Source organism: Oncorhynchus gorbuscha, linkage group LG04 (genome assembly GCF_021184085.1).
Source record: "Oncorhynchus gorbuscha isolate QuinsamMale2020 ecotype Even-year linkage group LG04, OgorEven_v1.0, whole genome shotgun sequence".
In the NCBI taxonomy this organism is placed as follows: Eukaryota; Metazoa; Chordata; class Actinopteri; order Salmoniformes; family Salmonidae; genus Oncorhynchus; species Oncorhynchus gorbuscha.
In genome coordinates this window covers 50,445,435-50,462,866 of record NC_060176.1, presented here as the reverse complement: position 1 = coordinate 50,462,866, position 17,432 = coordinate 50,445,435, and the positions used below count along the sequence as shown (strand labels likewise).

Genomic DNA, 17,432 nt, shown 5'->3' with positions numbered 1-17,432 from the left:
TGGTCACCCAAAATGTTACATATTGCAGCTTTAAAAGTAATCCTAGAAGTAATCATATATTTTTTCCCCAAAAGTATCTGTAATCTGATTACAATATATTTGCTGGTAAAGTAATGGATTACAGTTACAGTTGATTTATTTGTTTTGTAATCTGTTACTCCCCAGCCCTGAGCCTGAAGGCTACTGCAAACCATAGACATAAACAAGCTTTCGAAAACAGTTATTGGCTACCTCTCTCTTTGTTCAATGACAATTACACAATGACCCCGCCCTTTGTGTCAGAATGTTTGCGCATGCTCAGTCCGCAACTCTGTGCTTTCTCCTTCACTGTGCCCTATTGCGAGAGACAGAACGTTCTGAAACTTCGCTCATCGCCCCATATATAAGGTAGGAAATTCATGGCACCTTCAGGGATATTTTATTGTGAAAGGCTCTGACGGAAAAGCCTGTCTATTGGATTGATACTGAAAATATATTTGACTCATTTGATTGTTGTTTAAATGGCTTAGACGCGTAAAGTGTGGAAGCGAGAATACAGTGCGGTTGGTAGGCCTCAGCATAGTAGGGCTGCAGGACATACAGGCCTGTCTGTCTATAAACGGTAGGTATCGCAACACTTGAGGTATATTTAAGAATTATTCGGACCAATTAGATTCCTATAACACTAGACTATGCAGGTTGATTATAAGCTATAACATTTATTGTGGGCTATACAATGTAAAATAAACATATTTGATTGCTCACTAGTGCGCATTACGTACAGTATTTCACTTTTAGTGCCAATTACATGTAGTCTCTGAATTTCAGCAGGATATTAAAATGGTTGAGTTATTGTAAATTTTATTGTAGATTCTGTATTTGTTTTTAGAGACTGTCTATAGTTATAGCGCTATAGATTTTTGTAAACAGAGCAATGCATTGAACTATGAACATTGGAGACCTAGGCTAGCCATTTGTCTATTGCAAAGGGCAATATATGTCATCCCATAAATTACACCCTGTATGATAGTGTCCGTGTTTTTGTAAAATGTTTTATGAAGTTGAAGGCCCATTAACAGCATGGTTTGTGCTGCAGAAAGAAGGAGGGTTAGGTTTGTCTTCGGGTTGGCACGGTGGACTTTACGCACACCTGGTTCTGGTGTAACATGCAGCAAATATATAATCCACTCTCGATTGTTGGAGCCACCTGACCTTCTACTGTGTTAAATCATGAGCGTAGTAGACAGTCGGCCCAGCAACAGGAATGAAAGTGAAAAAGATTGGGGATTTCAAGTGAAAGTGAAAACATTGTGTGATCACACAATAGGTGTTGTGCTCTTCTTGAAACTTTGCTGCTCTCCGAAGTCCTGGAATCCTATTGCGCCGCCGCCTATGGACAACAAAGAATGACACAAACCTTGCTTATTTTTGTGGTAGTAGTGTCTGAAGCAGTAGGCCTAGACCTAGTCAAATGCCTGATGAGAGAAGGCCTGTAGATTGATCTAGTAGGTTCAAGTTTAGACTCGTTAAAAGAATGCTATTATTAATTACAATCTAGGCAGTGGTGTAAAGTACTTAAGTAAAAGATACTTTAAAGTACTACTTAAGTCGTTTTTTCTGTATATATAGGTCCATGTACACGGGCTGAAGCGCTCCACCAACATTCCCTCAATTACAACAAAAATCAAACAGAAATCATGTATCAGATATAGGATATGGTAGAAATAGCATGTGGCCTTTTCTGTAGCCTACAGGCTGGACATAAGTTATGACAGTGTAATTAGACAGACACTTTTTACCAAATGCAGGTTTCTCCAATCAAATAGCCTAACCTAACTGCCGCTCAATCAAATAGAACATTTGTTGTCATCTTAAGAAACAACATATCCTAAAAACAGGACAGGTGAAAGTAAAATGGACAACATAGAATGGACAATGTAGAATGGACAATCACAACAGTGAGTTTCGCCCCATTGTCATGATCAGTGGTTTCAGGTTTGTGTCCGTCAATTTTTGACAACTGATCGTAGCAACAACAAAAAAATATTTCTGCATTTGAACCCATTGCAAATAGGCTCGCGATAACTCCTGATAAAGTTGGGTAGCTGATATTCAGAGCTTTAAAAGCCAAATCGATGAGTCACAGGACTAATAAAGCCAATGCAATGGTCTGTTTAATAAACGGTGGGCCTACCACATGGATGGGCATTCATAAAGTTCCATTGCGGGCCAACATGGTAGGCTACACCACAGTAAGCACGAGCCGGCGTCTTTTTTTGGTCCTGTCTGGATGTCATTTTTTTTGTTACAAACGGTAGGATTACCACATAAAATGACATTTCAGGCAACGCTGTAGGCTACACCTCAGTAAGCACGGACCAACGCCGACACCTTTTGGACGTCTTTTTTTTGGGTGCAATTCCGGACCGGCCATGATATCCGCATCCACGAACATTGGTTTCGTCTATGGCGGCAGAACGGCAAGGACATGGGTGCATGGGTAGCCATAGCTAACCCATAGCTAACCCATAGCTAACCCATGCACCACTGTACATTCAGGGTATATATTCACATGGTGTAACTTCATGTCCCCCGACCTTATCTCACACATTCCACTACCAACATGCCCTGCATGTGAGGATCTGTTTTATTAATTGCTGAACATTACCAGCCTACATTGTTTGTTAAACATTAGATTAAAAATCGACCAAGGTATAATGGTTTAAAAAATGTTTACTACTGAGTAACAAGCATATAATAATGGTTTGTACGCCGTTTATAAGCAGACCTTAAGTAAAGGTCTGCTTATAAAGGTCTGCTCACCCTCGCCTGTCCCTAGTCAGTCTCTATCACCAAACCAGTGTCTTTGGGCTGACATGATCATTTTTGCAGCTAACTGATCTCCCCAACAATGATGCTTATTTTGTTTGAATGGCATAAAGACTAAGGACTACTATGGTGAATGATGTCTGGTTGGTAACTACATTTCCCAGGATCCCACTGGATGTGTTATGCCTATCTGTTTTCAGTTGATTTCCTGTCCTGTGTGTAGCTGATTTATGAATGTCGTCGTGACCCCTAGAGCTAGTGAAGTTGTCAGAGAGGGGGGCTGTACATGGGGAGTGAAGAATGGGGGTGTGGGGGGATCAAGGTAGAAGAAAGTAGGGGTCGAGAGAGAATTTATGGGGGTGGGGGTTGGGTGGGAGTGACGAGGTGTGTGAGGTTAGGTTTGCCAGCGGTAGAGGAGTAAAGCACCCATTTCAAAATGGCGTGGCCGTATGAGGTATGGTGTTGAGTTCAACTGGGTTATTTATAGAACAGAGGTTAGGGGGGTAGGGGGAGAGGGAGAAGGGGGAGGAGAGGGTGAGGAAGCTGGGAAGAAGGAACTGTTAAGATATTTTATCAAGGTTTAAGATAAATTATTAAATAATTCTACCCGGAAACTTAGCCATTAGGGATTAGAGGTTATGTAGCATGAACAAGGAGTAATTCAAAATAATAAACACAGCTCCAACTAGGTTGGAGGGGGGAAGAGAGGAATGCATGTGTGTGCCTAACGAAAACAAAGAGGATCCTTAACCTATGTTTGAAAAGACCCAGCTTTAACTCTGGAGAGATAAGATAGGACAGGGAGAGCCCCTCCATGTTTCCCGTATCTGGGGGGGACTGGAACTGTCAGCTGAGTGGTAATAAACTATGGTGAGACTTCAGTAGAAAAAGAGAGAATCCAAACGTTAGTGTGTAAGTATGTGCGTAGGTTAAAATGGTATATAAACTAATGTACATGGTATTTTGAGCAGAGTTCTCGGAAATAAACGCTACTGATTCATTTTGAGACTAATCTTTGTCTGTTTTATGCAAATAAGAACCTTACAAATTCTTAGAAACGGACAGTTTTCCTGTTTTGCTTTGATATAATTTGTATATTAACGAACATATAGGAATTAAATTCCTCTAACAGGAACTGAGTAAGGAGGGAAGAAAGGGGGCCGGGTGTGTGTCGGTGGGGTGGGTGATTGATTGACAAAGACAGATTCCACACCATGCTGAGTCTGCAGAATGCCCCCCTTGCATCAGTCAGCTGACTATCATAAAGCCTTTGAGCATAGACAGCACTGAGACAGGCATAGAGGACAAAAGGTGTGTCCGTGTGTGTGTTTCTGCCTGTTTGCTAAATTCCCAGTGACACCAGGGTAATCACCACAAAAGCAAATCATCCACCTCACCGCTGTGTCCCCAAATCACCAGATGCTCTCGGTACCACAGTATTGTGTGTGTGTGTTACCAGATCACTATGTTCTCATAGATGGGCGTGTTCTTGTCATCTTTAGAGCCTATGGCTTTGGGTGATAAACATGTCAGCCAACATGTCAGTCATACAGCAATAGAACAGTGTTATTGTTTTGATTTTTAATAGCTTTTTACCCATTTTTCTCCACAATTTTCTTGATATCCAATTGATAGTTACAGTCTTGTCCCATCGTTGCAACTCCCGTTACGGACTCGGGAGAGACGAAGGTCGAGAGCCACGAGTCCTCCGAAACACCACCCTGCCAAGCCGCACTGCTTCATGACACACTGCTCGCTTAACCTGGGAATTGTATTTATTTAACCTTCATTTAACTAGGTAAGTCAATTAAGAGCATTCTTATTTACAATGACGGCCTACCAAAAGGCAAAAGGCCTCCTGCGGGTACGCAGGCTGGGATTAAAAATATAAAATTAAAATATAGGACAAAAAAACACATCACGACAAGAGAGACACTACGTAAAGAGAGACCTAAGGCAACAACATTGCAGCAACGCATAACAACACAGCATGGTAGCAACACAACATGACAACAACATGGTAGCAGCACAACATGACAACAACATGGTAGCAACACAACATGACAACAACATGGTAGCAGCACAACATGACAACAACATGGTAGCAGCACAACATGGTAGCAACATGACAACAACATGGTAGCAACACAACATGACAACAGCATGGTAGCAACACAACATGACAACAACATGGTAGCAGCACAACATGACAACAACATGGTAGCAACACAACATGACAACAACATGGTAGCAGCACAACATGGTAGCACCATGATAACAACATAGTAGCAACACAACATGAAAACAACATGGTAGCAACACAACATGACAACAGCATGGTAGCAACACAACATGACAACAGCATGGTAGCAACACAACATGACAACAGCATGGTAGCAACACAACATGACAACAGCATGGTAGCAAAACAACATGACAACAACATGGTAGCAGCACAACACATGGTACAAACATCATTGGGCACAGACAACAGCACAAAAGGCAAGAAGGTAGAGACAACAATGCATCACGTGAAGCAGCCATAACTGTCAGTAAGAGTGTCTGGAAGCCAGCCGCACCAATGTGTTTGAGAAAACAACATACAACTGGAGACATCAGCGAGCATGCGCCCGGCCCTCCACAAGGAGTCGCTAGAGCACGATGGGACAAGGACATTCTGACCGGCCAAACCTTCCCCTAACCCGGACGACGCTGAGCCAATTGTGCACAGCCTGGGACCGAACCCGGGTCTGTAGTGACACCTCAAGCACTGCGATGCAGCACCTTAGACCGCTGCGCCACTCGGGAGGCCCCATAGAGCACTGCTTTATCAGTGTTGAGTACGCACCCTTTGGTTCAATATTAGAGTAATAGTTGCAGGCCCTGCCCTGGAGACGCGCTCATGGGGAATTGATCATGTGTTCTGCCAAATGTGAAGAGCTCAGAGGAAAGGGACAGTTTGATTGTTTGATTGCATACCTGGCTTTAGAGTCACAGTGCTACATGGACCGTGATGATAACCATGCCAGTATAGGGTATGCAACTAAGATAACTTAAAAAGACTGCTTCGGCTATCCTTTCCAAAACCACTTCCAACAAAAGGCAGCACCTAAAACTTACAAATACAAATTCACAAAGATATCCAGTCCAGTTAAGCTGAAACAGACCAAGTACAGAGTACAGACACCACCAGCATTGTTGTGAAAACAGAGATTGCATGCCAAAGTAATAATAATAATAATATATGCCATTTAGCAGACGCTTTACAGTCATGTGTGCATACATTCTACGTATGGGTGGTCCCGGGGATCGAACCCACTACCCTGGCGTTACAAGCGCCATGCTCTACCAACTGAGCTACTTCTGTCCTTCCTTCCCCACATCTGAAGAGTCATGTCAGACAAAGGCGGAGAGAAGGCGAGCCTGGTGAGGAAGGAGGGGGAGCCTGGTGAGGAAGGAGGGGGTCCAGCAGCACAGGCCAGTCAGAACAAAGGAGCTCCCTGTGTGCCATGTTGCCACAAGGGTGAGTGAGGGAGGTGAGGGAGGGAAGGAGGTGGGTGAGAGAGGGAGGTGCGGAGAAAAGATGTTATCAGGGTCCCCTCGGCTATCTGAATCGATTGATCAATCTACCTGTATCTCTCATTCCAGAGAGTAGGCTTTGTCCTAACATTCTTAGACCGCCTTGTCCTTGTCTCCATTCCTTCATGATTTCTGATTTGAAAGGACTTGATCGGTCAAATGATATGTTCAATATGACAAGCCACTAATCTGAAAGGTAGGAAGGTATGTAGGAGTGTTGGGACACAGCCTCTGGACACCAGCAAGAGCACAGAGACACACTGCCATGGCAAAGTCACCTTCATGCACGCATGCACACACCGGTAATCTATCCTAGCAGAGACTCAGGGGACCCTGGTGACATCATAAAAGCTAGCGTAGTACAGTTGTGTGCAGTGGGGATAGTTGCTGACCAGCCAAACCCTGGCTTAGGCTTATTGTCGCTCAACAGCACATAGTAGAGCGAATGCTGTGGCGTATACTGTGATTGCTATATGTCATACATCTTCTTCTACTTCACGCTAACCGTTTCATTCCCAGGCAGCAAGCTACTAACAATGCTGACTTAGGCAAAAGAAGTGGCAAGATTTTAAAGGCACAGTTCACCCAAAAATCAACTAACTAATCATACCATGGCCCCATTCAGGCTGTTCCTAATATGGTTCCATGTGGTTCCCTGTTTAGAGAGATGATTACCAGGTCAAAACACAAGTCAATACCATTAAGTTAAACCATGCTAGCTAGCGGTTCGCTAATGGACTGATGCCAGGAAAAAAATGGAGTTAAACTAATTGGCTGGGCTAAAGTGGGGATGTAGGGGAAAGCAACGGGCAATATATCACAGGCCCAGTAGACCAGACCAGGCAGGGCCAGTGTAGCTGGCAAGGCCTTCAGTACTTCACAGTACGTTGGCTTTACAAAACACACCTTAATAAAGGCTTCAACAACATTTTGGATACTACTTTAGTATGAAGCAATGTATTGACCATTCATACTGAATAGCCTAGTATGCTAGTGTGGATATTATTTAGGACACAGTCAAGGAATGTACGAGGGACTTACCAAGGGTAAGTCATTAGTGGGCCTGTAGATCCTCTAGTTAGTAGACGCTGTGTGGTGTGTGTTTGCTTACGTTGAAAACCTTTCTAGAGCAGCGTGAGGTGTGTGTGTGTGTGACTGTGAACACATAGATGGACGCTGTGTGGACACTGTGTGTATGCCTAGATGCTGTGTGTGTTTGCTTCAGTTCAAAGTCACTTCACTATAACACAGCAGTGTTCTGTGTGAAGTCATATGCAGGTACTGTGTTGGACCTATTTTTGCATAGAAGTAATGTGATGTTTTGCTTGTGTGCTGGAGGTCGTGCTCCATTTGTACAGAATTTTGCCTCCTGTGACTCAGAGGAGTATTGTTGTACTATCAGAGATACACCCAAACCTGTCTCTCTCACTCCACAGTCACCATGGCTGTTCCTCCTGCATACTCAGACCTGGGAAAATCCGCCAAAGACATCTTCAGCAAGGGCTATGGTAAGTCAGTAAATCCCCCAGACCCCCACCCACCACCACCACACGCAAGGAGAAAGGGAGGACAGAATTACATATTTCATGTGTTTGTAAGCTCTTAGGATCACTCCAACCTATGTCTCTCACCTCTCTTTCTTTCTCTCTCTCTTGCTCTCTCCCTCTGAGACCATAAACCTCAGCTGGTCATCAAGGACTCTGTGACCTCTTACATTATTTACGACCCCATGGGTCAGCGGATGGGGACTGGGACTCAGTGTGTGTGTGTGTTTTTAGACTTGTTTCATGCTCATTTATATTGAGTCAAACAGTGCCTCTTGTCATCGTTGTTTCATACCATTAGATCTACTTTTCTGCAAATGTTCTTGTTTCACAACTGTAAAGCTTGGATGACCCTCAATGAAGACCCCCAATGAAAACCGTCATGTAAATTATGTATCCAATAACGAAGGGCTACAGAGAAGTATCCCAAATCAAAATGGGGTCTGCTCCTCTATTTTTTATGAATAGAGACATGATTTTTCTTTTCCCCCTCTTTTCCTTCTACTCTTTCTCTTTTCCCCTCCAGGCTTTGGAATTGTGAAACTGGACCTAAAGACCAAGGCCCAGAGTGGAGTTGTAAGTACAACCTCTCTATCTCTCTTTCACATTTATTGAATTCCACCTCTTTTTTATAAATTATACCACATGTTTCTTGGAGTTTGGTGGAAGCGTGGTTGTCCTATGTTTATTTTGCATACAACCTTCCCACAACTTTCTTGGAATGGTGCAGGATACCCAGCTAGCACATGACGTTCTGACAACCTTAGGTGGGAATTTCAGTAATTCAGCATAACATTTTCTGCAGGTTTCCTCATGGTTCTATTTTAAAGTCATGTTCTCAGAACATTAAGAAAACTTTACATAAAAACCACAAGAAAACATTAACGTTCAAAGAATGTTCTAAGAATGTAATTTAAAAACATATACATTCTGTTCTCAGTGTCAACAAAAATTTCTATCTTCTACCTTAAGTGTGTTCAGGTGTGTTGGCTGCATCCACTAATTGGCCACACCTGATCTTAATGAGTGTTTGTTTCCTTTGAAATGGGGTCTGTTTGAATACACTAAAATGAACAGCTTTGTATGAGTAAAAAAAAACATGGCATGCTAGCTCAATCATGGTGGTGCAATAGACTAATTCCATGGATAGAGAACAGAAGATGATATGTTCTCAGAATGTTATTTAATTATCTTAAAATAACCTAAACCTCCCAGGAAAACTTTCAGGGAACCATAGTAAAACTTTCTCGGAACATCCCTGCAACCTAAAAATGAATGTTCCCAGAACATTTTCACTTCTATTCTCAGAATGTTTTGGAAAAGTTTTACCGGTCAGGAAACGTATTGCTTCATTCCCAGGACCAATGGGAAACCAAAAACCCACAACTTCCCTATGAACCAAATGTGCCACCTGGGGGTAGACCGGGATTGCCAAGCAAACCTCATTGATCAGATGTGTAATATTTGAGAAATACTAACACACACATTCACATTACATTGTGATGCTGGGGATGGAAAAAAAAAAAGTTTTTCAATTAATTTATCACAGATGTGTAACATTTACATTTAGGCCACTCTGGAACAGAGTGACCCATGCAATAGTCTGTGTGTTTGTATAGTCTAGCCTTACAGTATAAGCTGCATGTCTAGACCCTAACCTCAGGGCTGAACAGGAAAGTTGAAATGGCTGACTCACTGTCTGCCGGCAGTGTGTGTGTGTGTATGTGTGTGTGTCTGCCAGAGAGTCTGACAAGCTGTCGAACCCAGTCAGCTTGGCAGATCACTGTCGGACTCCAATCTACCTATACATTTACATTTACATTTAAGTCATTTAGCAGACGCTCTTATCCAGAGCGACTTACAAATTGGTGCATTCACCTTATGACATCCAGTGGGACAGTCACTTAACAATAGTGCATCTAAAACTTAGGGGTGGGGTGAGAGGGATTACTTAACCTATCCTAGGTATTCCTTAAAAGGTGGGGTTTCAGGTGTCTCCGGAAGGTGGTGATTGACTCCGCTGTCCTGGCGTCGTGAGGGAGTTTGTTCCACCATTGGGGGCCAGGGCAGCGAACAGTTTTGACTGGGCTGAGCGGGAGCTGTACTTCCTCAGTGGTAGGGAGGCGAGCAGGCCAGAGGTGGATGAACGCAGTGCCCTTGTTTGGGTGTAGGGCCTGATCAGAGCCTGGAGGTACTGAGGTGCCGTTCCCCTCACAGCTCCGTAGGCAAGCACCATGGTCTTGTAGCGGATGCGAGCTTCAACTGGAAGCCAGTGGAGAGAACGGAGGAGCGGGGTGACGTGAGAGAACTTGGGAAGGTTGAACACCAGACGGGCTGCGGCGTTCTGGATGAGTTGAAGGGGTTTAATGGCACAGGCAGGGAGCCCAACCAACAGCGAGTTGCAGTAATCCAGACGGGAGATGACAAGTGCCTGGATTAGGACCTGCGCCGCTTCCTGTGTGAGGCAGGGTCGTACTCTGCGGATGTTGTAGAGCATGAACCTACAGGAACGGGCCTATACATTAGAACAAAATGGATACCGCCCATAGCATTGCTGCCCCCTAAATACTTTGTGTTATATTCTCTTAAAAGGTGTCAGGGGCAACAATACTGTGTGTAGGATTATGCTGTTTTTTGTCATTGTCTTCATCTTTACACATTTTGGATATGGTCGATTCCAGAGTTATGGACATTACATTTGCGGGCAAAATCACAACTTTAATGTCTCACAGAATGGACAAACAAAATGTAAATGTTGATGTGAATGTTTATAGTACCCCTTGGGGGGAGTGTATAGCCCTCCAGCAGACTTCTAAATATTGGCATGTTGGAGAAACAAAACAAATAAGAAGAGTTCTGGATGTTACATGAAAAATGGACAAGCTTTTTGTGGAGAGTGAACATATTAGCAAACGTCTGTGAGTTTGCAAGTATTAGGTCCAAACATGGATAGCCATTTTGAAGGAAAGGCATGGTTGAACACAAAAATTATAATTTTGAAAATATTGTCATTTCCATTATTACTTTAGAGAGGGAAAATTAATTTTATGGATGTTACACCCGCCATTATGCATGTTAGTCTGAAATAAACATTCAAATCGTAAAGATTTCATTATCAAAATCTATCATTACACATTTGTTGTCATTTGGATGGTTTTTCCAAGGTCAGCAGAAGGCATAGTACTTTAGGATTGCACAATTACAGGTAGCCTGAATAGGCAGGTCCTGATTTTTTCCCCTCCACTTTATATATATCAAAATGAACCTTTACCAGTTAAATGTAGACATAAATATATCTATATATTTTTATATTACACATTTTCTGAAATATGCTAATTAGACAATATAAATGTGCCTATACTGCCAATCCACCTTTCTGGACACTGGATAAAGTCTGTATATTTTGGGGGGCTTTCATTTGAAGAGGAAAAGAACACTCCAGGAATATTCAAAGATTGTTGAAAATCACTATTTTATTATCGTTCTATCTAAAAGAAAATAATCATTTAAAACAGTACTGCCATGTATGAGAAATGCATTTCAGCATATATTTTCCGAGAGAATCTTAGCTAGAACTCGTAATTATCAAGATATCAACAATTGCTTCAGTACATCCCAGAACAACCACACAAAATGTGGTAAAGGCACAATCCTCCGAAGATCCATCCCATCCACCACCGTAATGGAAGTTATGGATATCATAACAATGAAAAAGGACATAGACAATGAAAAGAGAGAAACCAATTATAGACCATATGCAACCGTGAACGTTATCTTTACAGAGACAGTTTCAAGATAATCCGATGTAAGGTGCATGTTTTACAAAAACTTTTCCTTAAAACGTTATGGACGTTACATTGTCTGTGCCATTCACACCCCTGTCATTACAAGACACAAACACAACTCAAGACACTTCAATTTGGTCTGTATTGTTTCATTAACATCTCATCTGAATCTCATCTGGGGGGGGGCAGCTGTGAGAGGAAAAACAAGCTATGTGAGCCCTTTCTAAAAGGGCCTTTTTGAGACTAAATGGTTCAAATTCATGCAATTTCCTTCTTAAACTTTCCAAATTAAACCTAAACTCCAACAAAACCTTAAGCATAATTACGAACGTGGTTTCATTTGGGCATGCTCATGTTGACCTTTCCATGGAATTGCCCGTATCTATATCAACCTTTTGGATAGCTCATCTTCCTCTCCCTGCGATTGAATTGAATCACAAAGCAGATTTCATGAAATACACTTTACTTGGACGATAATTTCCCCCAAAAGTCAAGCGTGTCCTGTAAATTAGATGTTGTACATCTATGATTCACAGTTCATACAAGCTGGTGCAGCTTTGGCATCTCTGGTACATACATTATGTGCATTAGAATAATCTTTTCTGAAAGAGTGGAGAAGTGATTGAATGTGAATATCTGTATGGTTCTGACCTAACGATATCTGCCCCTCTCTTTCTCTGCCTTTTTCTGCTTCCTCTCTGGACTTCATTGTCAGATGGTAAGGGTGTGTGTGTGTGTGTGTGTGTGTGTGTGTGTGTGTGTGTGTGTGTGTGTGTGTGTGTGTGTGTGTGTGTGTGTGTGTGTGTGTGTGTGTGTGTGTGTGTGTGTGTGTGTGTGTGTGTGTGTGTGTGTGTGTGTGTGTGTGTGTGTGTGTGTGTGTGTGTGTGTGTGTGGAGAAGGCTCTTCCTCCCTGCAGCCGTTCTTGCAGCAGTGTCCCAGCTGATTGATTGATACCATTCCCCTTGCACTGCTAAGCCCATAATGACAGGCCATAATGACAGGCCATAATGACAGGCCATAATGACAGGCCATAATGACAGCCCATAATGACAGGCCATAATGACAGGCCATAATGACAGGCCATAATGACAGGCCATAATGACAGGCCATAATGACAGGCCATAATGACAGGCCATAATGACAGGCCATAATAGCCCATAATGACAGGCCATAATGATGACAGGCCATAATGACAGACATTTAGACTGGTCTAACTGGCCCGGTTACTGGTCTACAGGTTACTGGTCTGCCAGTGACCAGATGACTGGCTTGAGCATCTACCACTACTCAAAACGGTAGCTGCTGACATGTCAGTCATGCAAACCTGAGAGGAATTGCTTGGCAGAGATGTGGTAGGGGTACTTATCTCTTTCCCTGTCTATTTATCTTCACCTCTGTATCCCCGTCTCTTTCTCTCATCAGTGAGAAGTGTGCTAAGCTCTCTTTAGCAGCCTCCTGTAACAACAGTTCCCCATTCTCTTCTACCTTTTCTCTCCTATGCACCAGTTTCTTCTGCTGTGCTCTTACTTTTCTGCTGTTAACCATCCCTCATTTCCCTCTTCCTCACCCGCCACTCTCCTTCCATCTCTCAGGAGTTTGCGACCTCGGGCTCCAGTAACACAGACACAGGGAAGGCAGCAGGTAACCTGGAGACCAAATATAAGGTGAAGGAGCTGGGCCTGAGCTTCAACCAGAAATGGAACACAGACAACACCCTGACCACCGAGGTCTCCATAGAGGACCAGGTGAGTTTGAAACCAGTTTAGCCCAAAATCAGGTTACACCACACCAAACCAGCTCCTGACAGCACTTGATGTTAACTCATTGAACACCAGTATGTAAATGCATCCAATAGACTCTGGACATTAAACCCAAAGTTTAGTCAGTAATATTATTACCCCTATTGTTCTCATTGTTTACATTTACATTTAAGTCATTTAGCAGACGCTCTTATCCAGAGCGACTTACAAATTGGTGCATTCACCTTATGACATCCAGTGGAACAGTCACTTTACAATAGTGCATCTAAATCTTAAAAGGGGGGGGGGAGAGAAGGATTACTTATCCTATCCTAGGTATTCCTTAAAGAGGTGGGGTTTCAGGTGTCTCCGGAAGGTGGTGATTGACTCCGCTGTCCTGGTGTCGTGAGGGAGTTTGTTCCACCATTGGGGGGGCCAGAGCAGCGAACAGTTTTGACTGGGCTGAGCGGGAACTGTACTTCCTCAGTGGTAGGGAGGCGAGCAGGTCTGCTGTTCACCAATATGTAATCACTGGAGGCTGCTGACGGGAGGACGGCTCATAATAATAGCCAGAACGGCATTAAATGGAATGACATCAAACACCTAAAAAAACATGTGTTTGATGTATTTGATACCATTCCACCTATTCCGCCCCAGCGAGGAACCACGAGCCCGTCCTCCCCAATTACGTTGTCACCAACCTCCTGTGTATGTACCTTATCTCCTTTTCTGTCCTGTGTTTCTGTAGTTGGCTAAGGGCTTGAAGCTGGCTCTGGACACATCGTTCGTGCCCAACACTGGGTAAGTTAACCACTCGCTGGTCAATCATTACCTCCTCTATATGCCTTAGTGTTGCACACGAACATGAAGGATTTTGAAATAAACAGCACCAGTAAAGGGAGTAAAACGGTCACTTGGGCAGTTTTTTTTTCTTCATCCGTTGTCAAATTGGGGAACATAATGTCACAGCAATCCCGACACCCTATCTACGTTCCTCCTGTCCCCTTCCCCTCTGTCTGCAGTAAGAAGAGTGCCAAGCTGAAGACTGGTTACAAGCGGGACTTCATCAACCTGGGCTGTGACCTGGACTTTGACATGGCCGGCCCCACGGTCCACGCTGCTGCCGTGCTGGGCTATGAGGGCTGGCTGGCTGGGTACCAGATGGCCTTCGACACGGCCAAGTCCAAACTGTCCCAGAACAACTTTGCCCTGGGATACAAGGCTGGGGACTTCCAGCTCCACACCAATGTGTGAGTACCACTACACCTAACCCTGACTACTGTCCAGCAGAGGTTGTTTTGTGTTTGCACAGAGTTGTTTTCTCCATGCACAATTTTTGTTGTCATGATCCACAGGAAGTTGATTTAAGAGCTATGTAGTACCCTACTGATGAAGCCCATGGTGTTTTGTCCTCTCAGTAACGACGGTACAGAGTTCGGTGGCTCCATCTACCAGAAGGTGAACTGCCACTTGGAAACAGCCATCAACCTGGCCTGGACGGCTGGCAGCAACAACACACGCTTTGGCATCGGAGCCAAATACCAGCTGGACAAGGACGCTTCCCTGTCTGTGGGTACCACAACCACACATACAGAACCACATACCAGTCCATAGTGCCAGAACAAGAACCACACAACCATCCAAATACATGCTTGTCTCACCTCTTTGTGTCTGTCTGTCTCCCCCTGCAGGCCAAAGTCAACAACGCCAGTCTGATTGGAGTCGGCTACACACAGGTCCTCCGGCCAGGTAACTCAAAACGGACCTTTACACCAGACGACTAGCTGCATCTGTCTATATCTACACACCTTGTCTATTAGTACCACGGGAGTTGGTTAGAAGAAAGGAAGAGGTGATGTCTATACTCTATATATGAAAAGAGCTGTACTTTGTGTGTTAAGACTGGTGTCTCTCTCTGTAGGAGTGAAGCTGACTCTCTCAGCTCTGATCGATGGGAAGAACTTCAACGCAGGCGGCCACAAGGTTGGCATGGGCTTTGAGCTGGAGGCATAAGGATGGAGGGGAGAGGAGAAGAGGGGATGGGTGAAGGAAGGGAAAGATCCCGAATCTGACAAAACACACACACACACATACACACGCACAGAGAGAGTGTGTCTTTTGGCCTTAACCCTACAGCCCGTAGCACCATCTGAGACCCCCAGTACTATATTAAAATGGACAGACTGTCGAGAACCAAGTTGTTTTTGGTTAGTTTTAGGTTCACCATCTCTCTGTATTATCTCCTTAGCAATACCACTACGTAAGGGACATCTGTCATGCCATGGCACTGGAGCACAGTGAGCCAGTGAGCAAGTCTCAAATAACACTCTATTCACCAGGAGTTTACTAATTCACATAGGGCTCTGATCAAAAGTGGTGTACTGTATGCAGAACAGGGTGTTTGAAACAGACAAGGCTGAAGTCAACCTTTTGTTCCACTTCCTCCCCATAAGCAGACATATCCTCTTTTCTATGTGTGCACCTTTTTAGTAGGGTTTGATTGTGTGGTATACTTTCCCTTTGCCAGAGATCATGTGTTTAATCTTCTTTTGACTTGTGACAAAAAAAAGAAAAAAAAAGATTGACAGTGTACTTCGGTTTGTGTATTTGTGGTACACTATTGAGTTGTTTTCAAGGAATAACTTATTTTTTAAATGTCATGATGTTCCGTTGTCCCAGACCTTTTACAGGCCTGTTTGTGGATGGATGTCCACTTTCAGTGATACATAAAACAGGGGACACATTGACACGAGCATACTGCAATAAAATGGGTGGCTAAGAACTTGAAAATGAGACCGGTTGAGTTTCTGTTTCCAAATCAGGGAAATATCTGTAGTACACAGAACTTGAAGATTCCACCTTGATAGTAAGATTTGTTGACTGACTTGTATTCCCATTCCAGAACATAAAGCAATGTAACAATGGCTGAATGTTCTGCCCAGAGCCATACGTTTAGAAAGTTAGGCCAACATTCTGTTACATAGCATTGTTTAAATATTCCCCATGTAATGTTAAGGAAGCTAACATGGCTGCCATAGAATGTTTCAGTGTCATGTAAATGCATCAAAATCCAGAAACCGCATTGGCCTACTAAATACATGGTTCTGGTTCTGCCTAATGTCCCACTGTTTTCTCAATGTCTCTTGTTACTTCTGTTTTGACCATTTCAACTCTCTGTGTGTAAGTATCTCTGATTGCCATATTTTGCTTTAGAGTTTTGAGAAGGCATACAGGCATGGTGGATATTTTCCTTACCTCTTTGTAATTTAATTTGTTGTATTTTATTTTCGGAACTCTACCACTATCATGCAATCTTGTGTCTGCTGTGCTTGGGAGAGGGAAGGTTGTCAATAGTTGAAACCTCAAAACTGGAATTCATGGAATAAAGAAGAATTTCAAAATCTTTGTTCTTGTTTTCATGCACATTTTGTCACTTGACAAATACTGTACCAAACATCTTGGTTAGATGTAAGACCTTGGCAAAACCGTCAAAATTAATGACAGATTTCTTGAGTTATCTTGGATTAATCAGGACTATTTTGACAAGGTGTACTGGCTACGGCGTCAAACAGTAATATTGCAGCTTTTTCCTTGTTTTTCAAGCAAAGGTATTTTAAGGGAGTCTGCGAGCACAGACGTTCACTTCGCCTAGCCTGCGAGGAGCAAACCGAACCTATGTATGCGGACACCTTGACAGTTTGTTACAATATCTGTCAGGCAGATGTTCCTTGGTGGTTGATGTTCAATTCAACCAGATACACGTACTTACACTTAACAACAATAAGACCACAGTAAAATACAACGAAATCAAACTACCAAATATTATACTGCAAAAAATATTACATTTAAGTCATTTAGCAGACGCTCTTATCCAGAGCAACTTACAAACAGTATACACAAAACCCCAGAGAATATGTAAAGTGAATTTGGAAAGTATTAATTCAGAAAGAATATGAAAGCTATAGCTAAAACTTTGG

General features: G+C 43.1%; 1 protein-coding gene across 7 annotated transcripts; it reads left to right on the top strand.

The window, feature by feature from the left end:
- The first annotated feature begins 290 nt into the window (after window positions 1-290).
- On the top strand, window positions 291-16,860 carry LOC124034207 (voltage-dependent anion-selective channel protein 2-like). Of its 7 annotated transcripts, none has more exons than XM_046347082.1 (11): window positions 291-387; window positions 6,198-6,331; window positions 7,824-7,895; window positions 8,458-8,507; window positions 12,432-12,434; window positions 13,309-13,461; window positions 14,204-14,256; window positions 14,478-14,705; window positions 14,874-15,024; window positions 15,147-15,204; window positions 15,377-16,860. In XM_046347082.1, exons 2-11 carry the CDS (start codon window positions 6,202-6,204, stop codon window positions 15,466-15,468), a joined length of 990 nt encoding a protein of 329 aa, XP_046203038.1. In that variant the 5' UTR covers window positions 291-387; window positions 6,198-6,201; the 3' UTR covers window positions 15,469-16,860. The 7 variants fall into 7 exon arrangements, with proteins under 7 accessions (XP_046203038.1, XP_046203042.1, XP_046203043.1 ...); XM_046347085.1 differs by lacking the exon at window positions 291-387 and adding an exon at window positions 4,557-4,606; XM_046347086.1 differs by lacking the exon at window positions 12,432-12,434.
- The last annotated feature ends 572 nt before the right edge of the window (window positions 16,861-17,432 follow it).

What these genes read in the sequence shown, in the direction of transcription:
- LOC124034207 (XM_046347082.1), top strand. Translation starts at nt 6,202, where the DNA reads ATGTCAGACAAAGGCGGAGAGAAGGCGAGCCTGGTGAGGAAGGAGGGG. An exon ending in TCGTTCGTGCCCAACACTGG is followed by an intron (nt 14,257 to 14,477) that starts GTAAGTTAACCA and finishes CTCTGTCTGCAG; the next exon opens with TAAGAAGAGTGCCAAGCTGA. An exon ending in TTCCAGCTCCACACCAATGT is followed by an intron (nt 14,706 to 14,873) that starts GTGAGTACCACT and finishes TTGTCCTCTCAG; the next exon opens with TAACGACGGTACAGAGTTCG.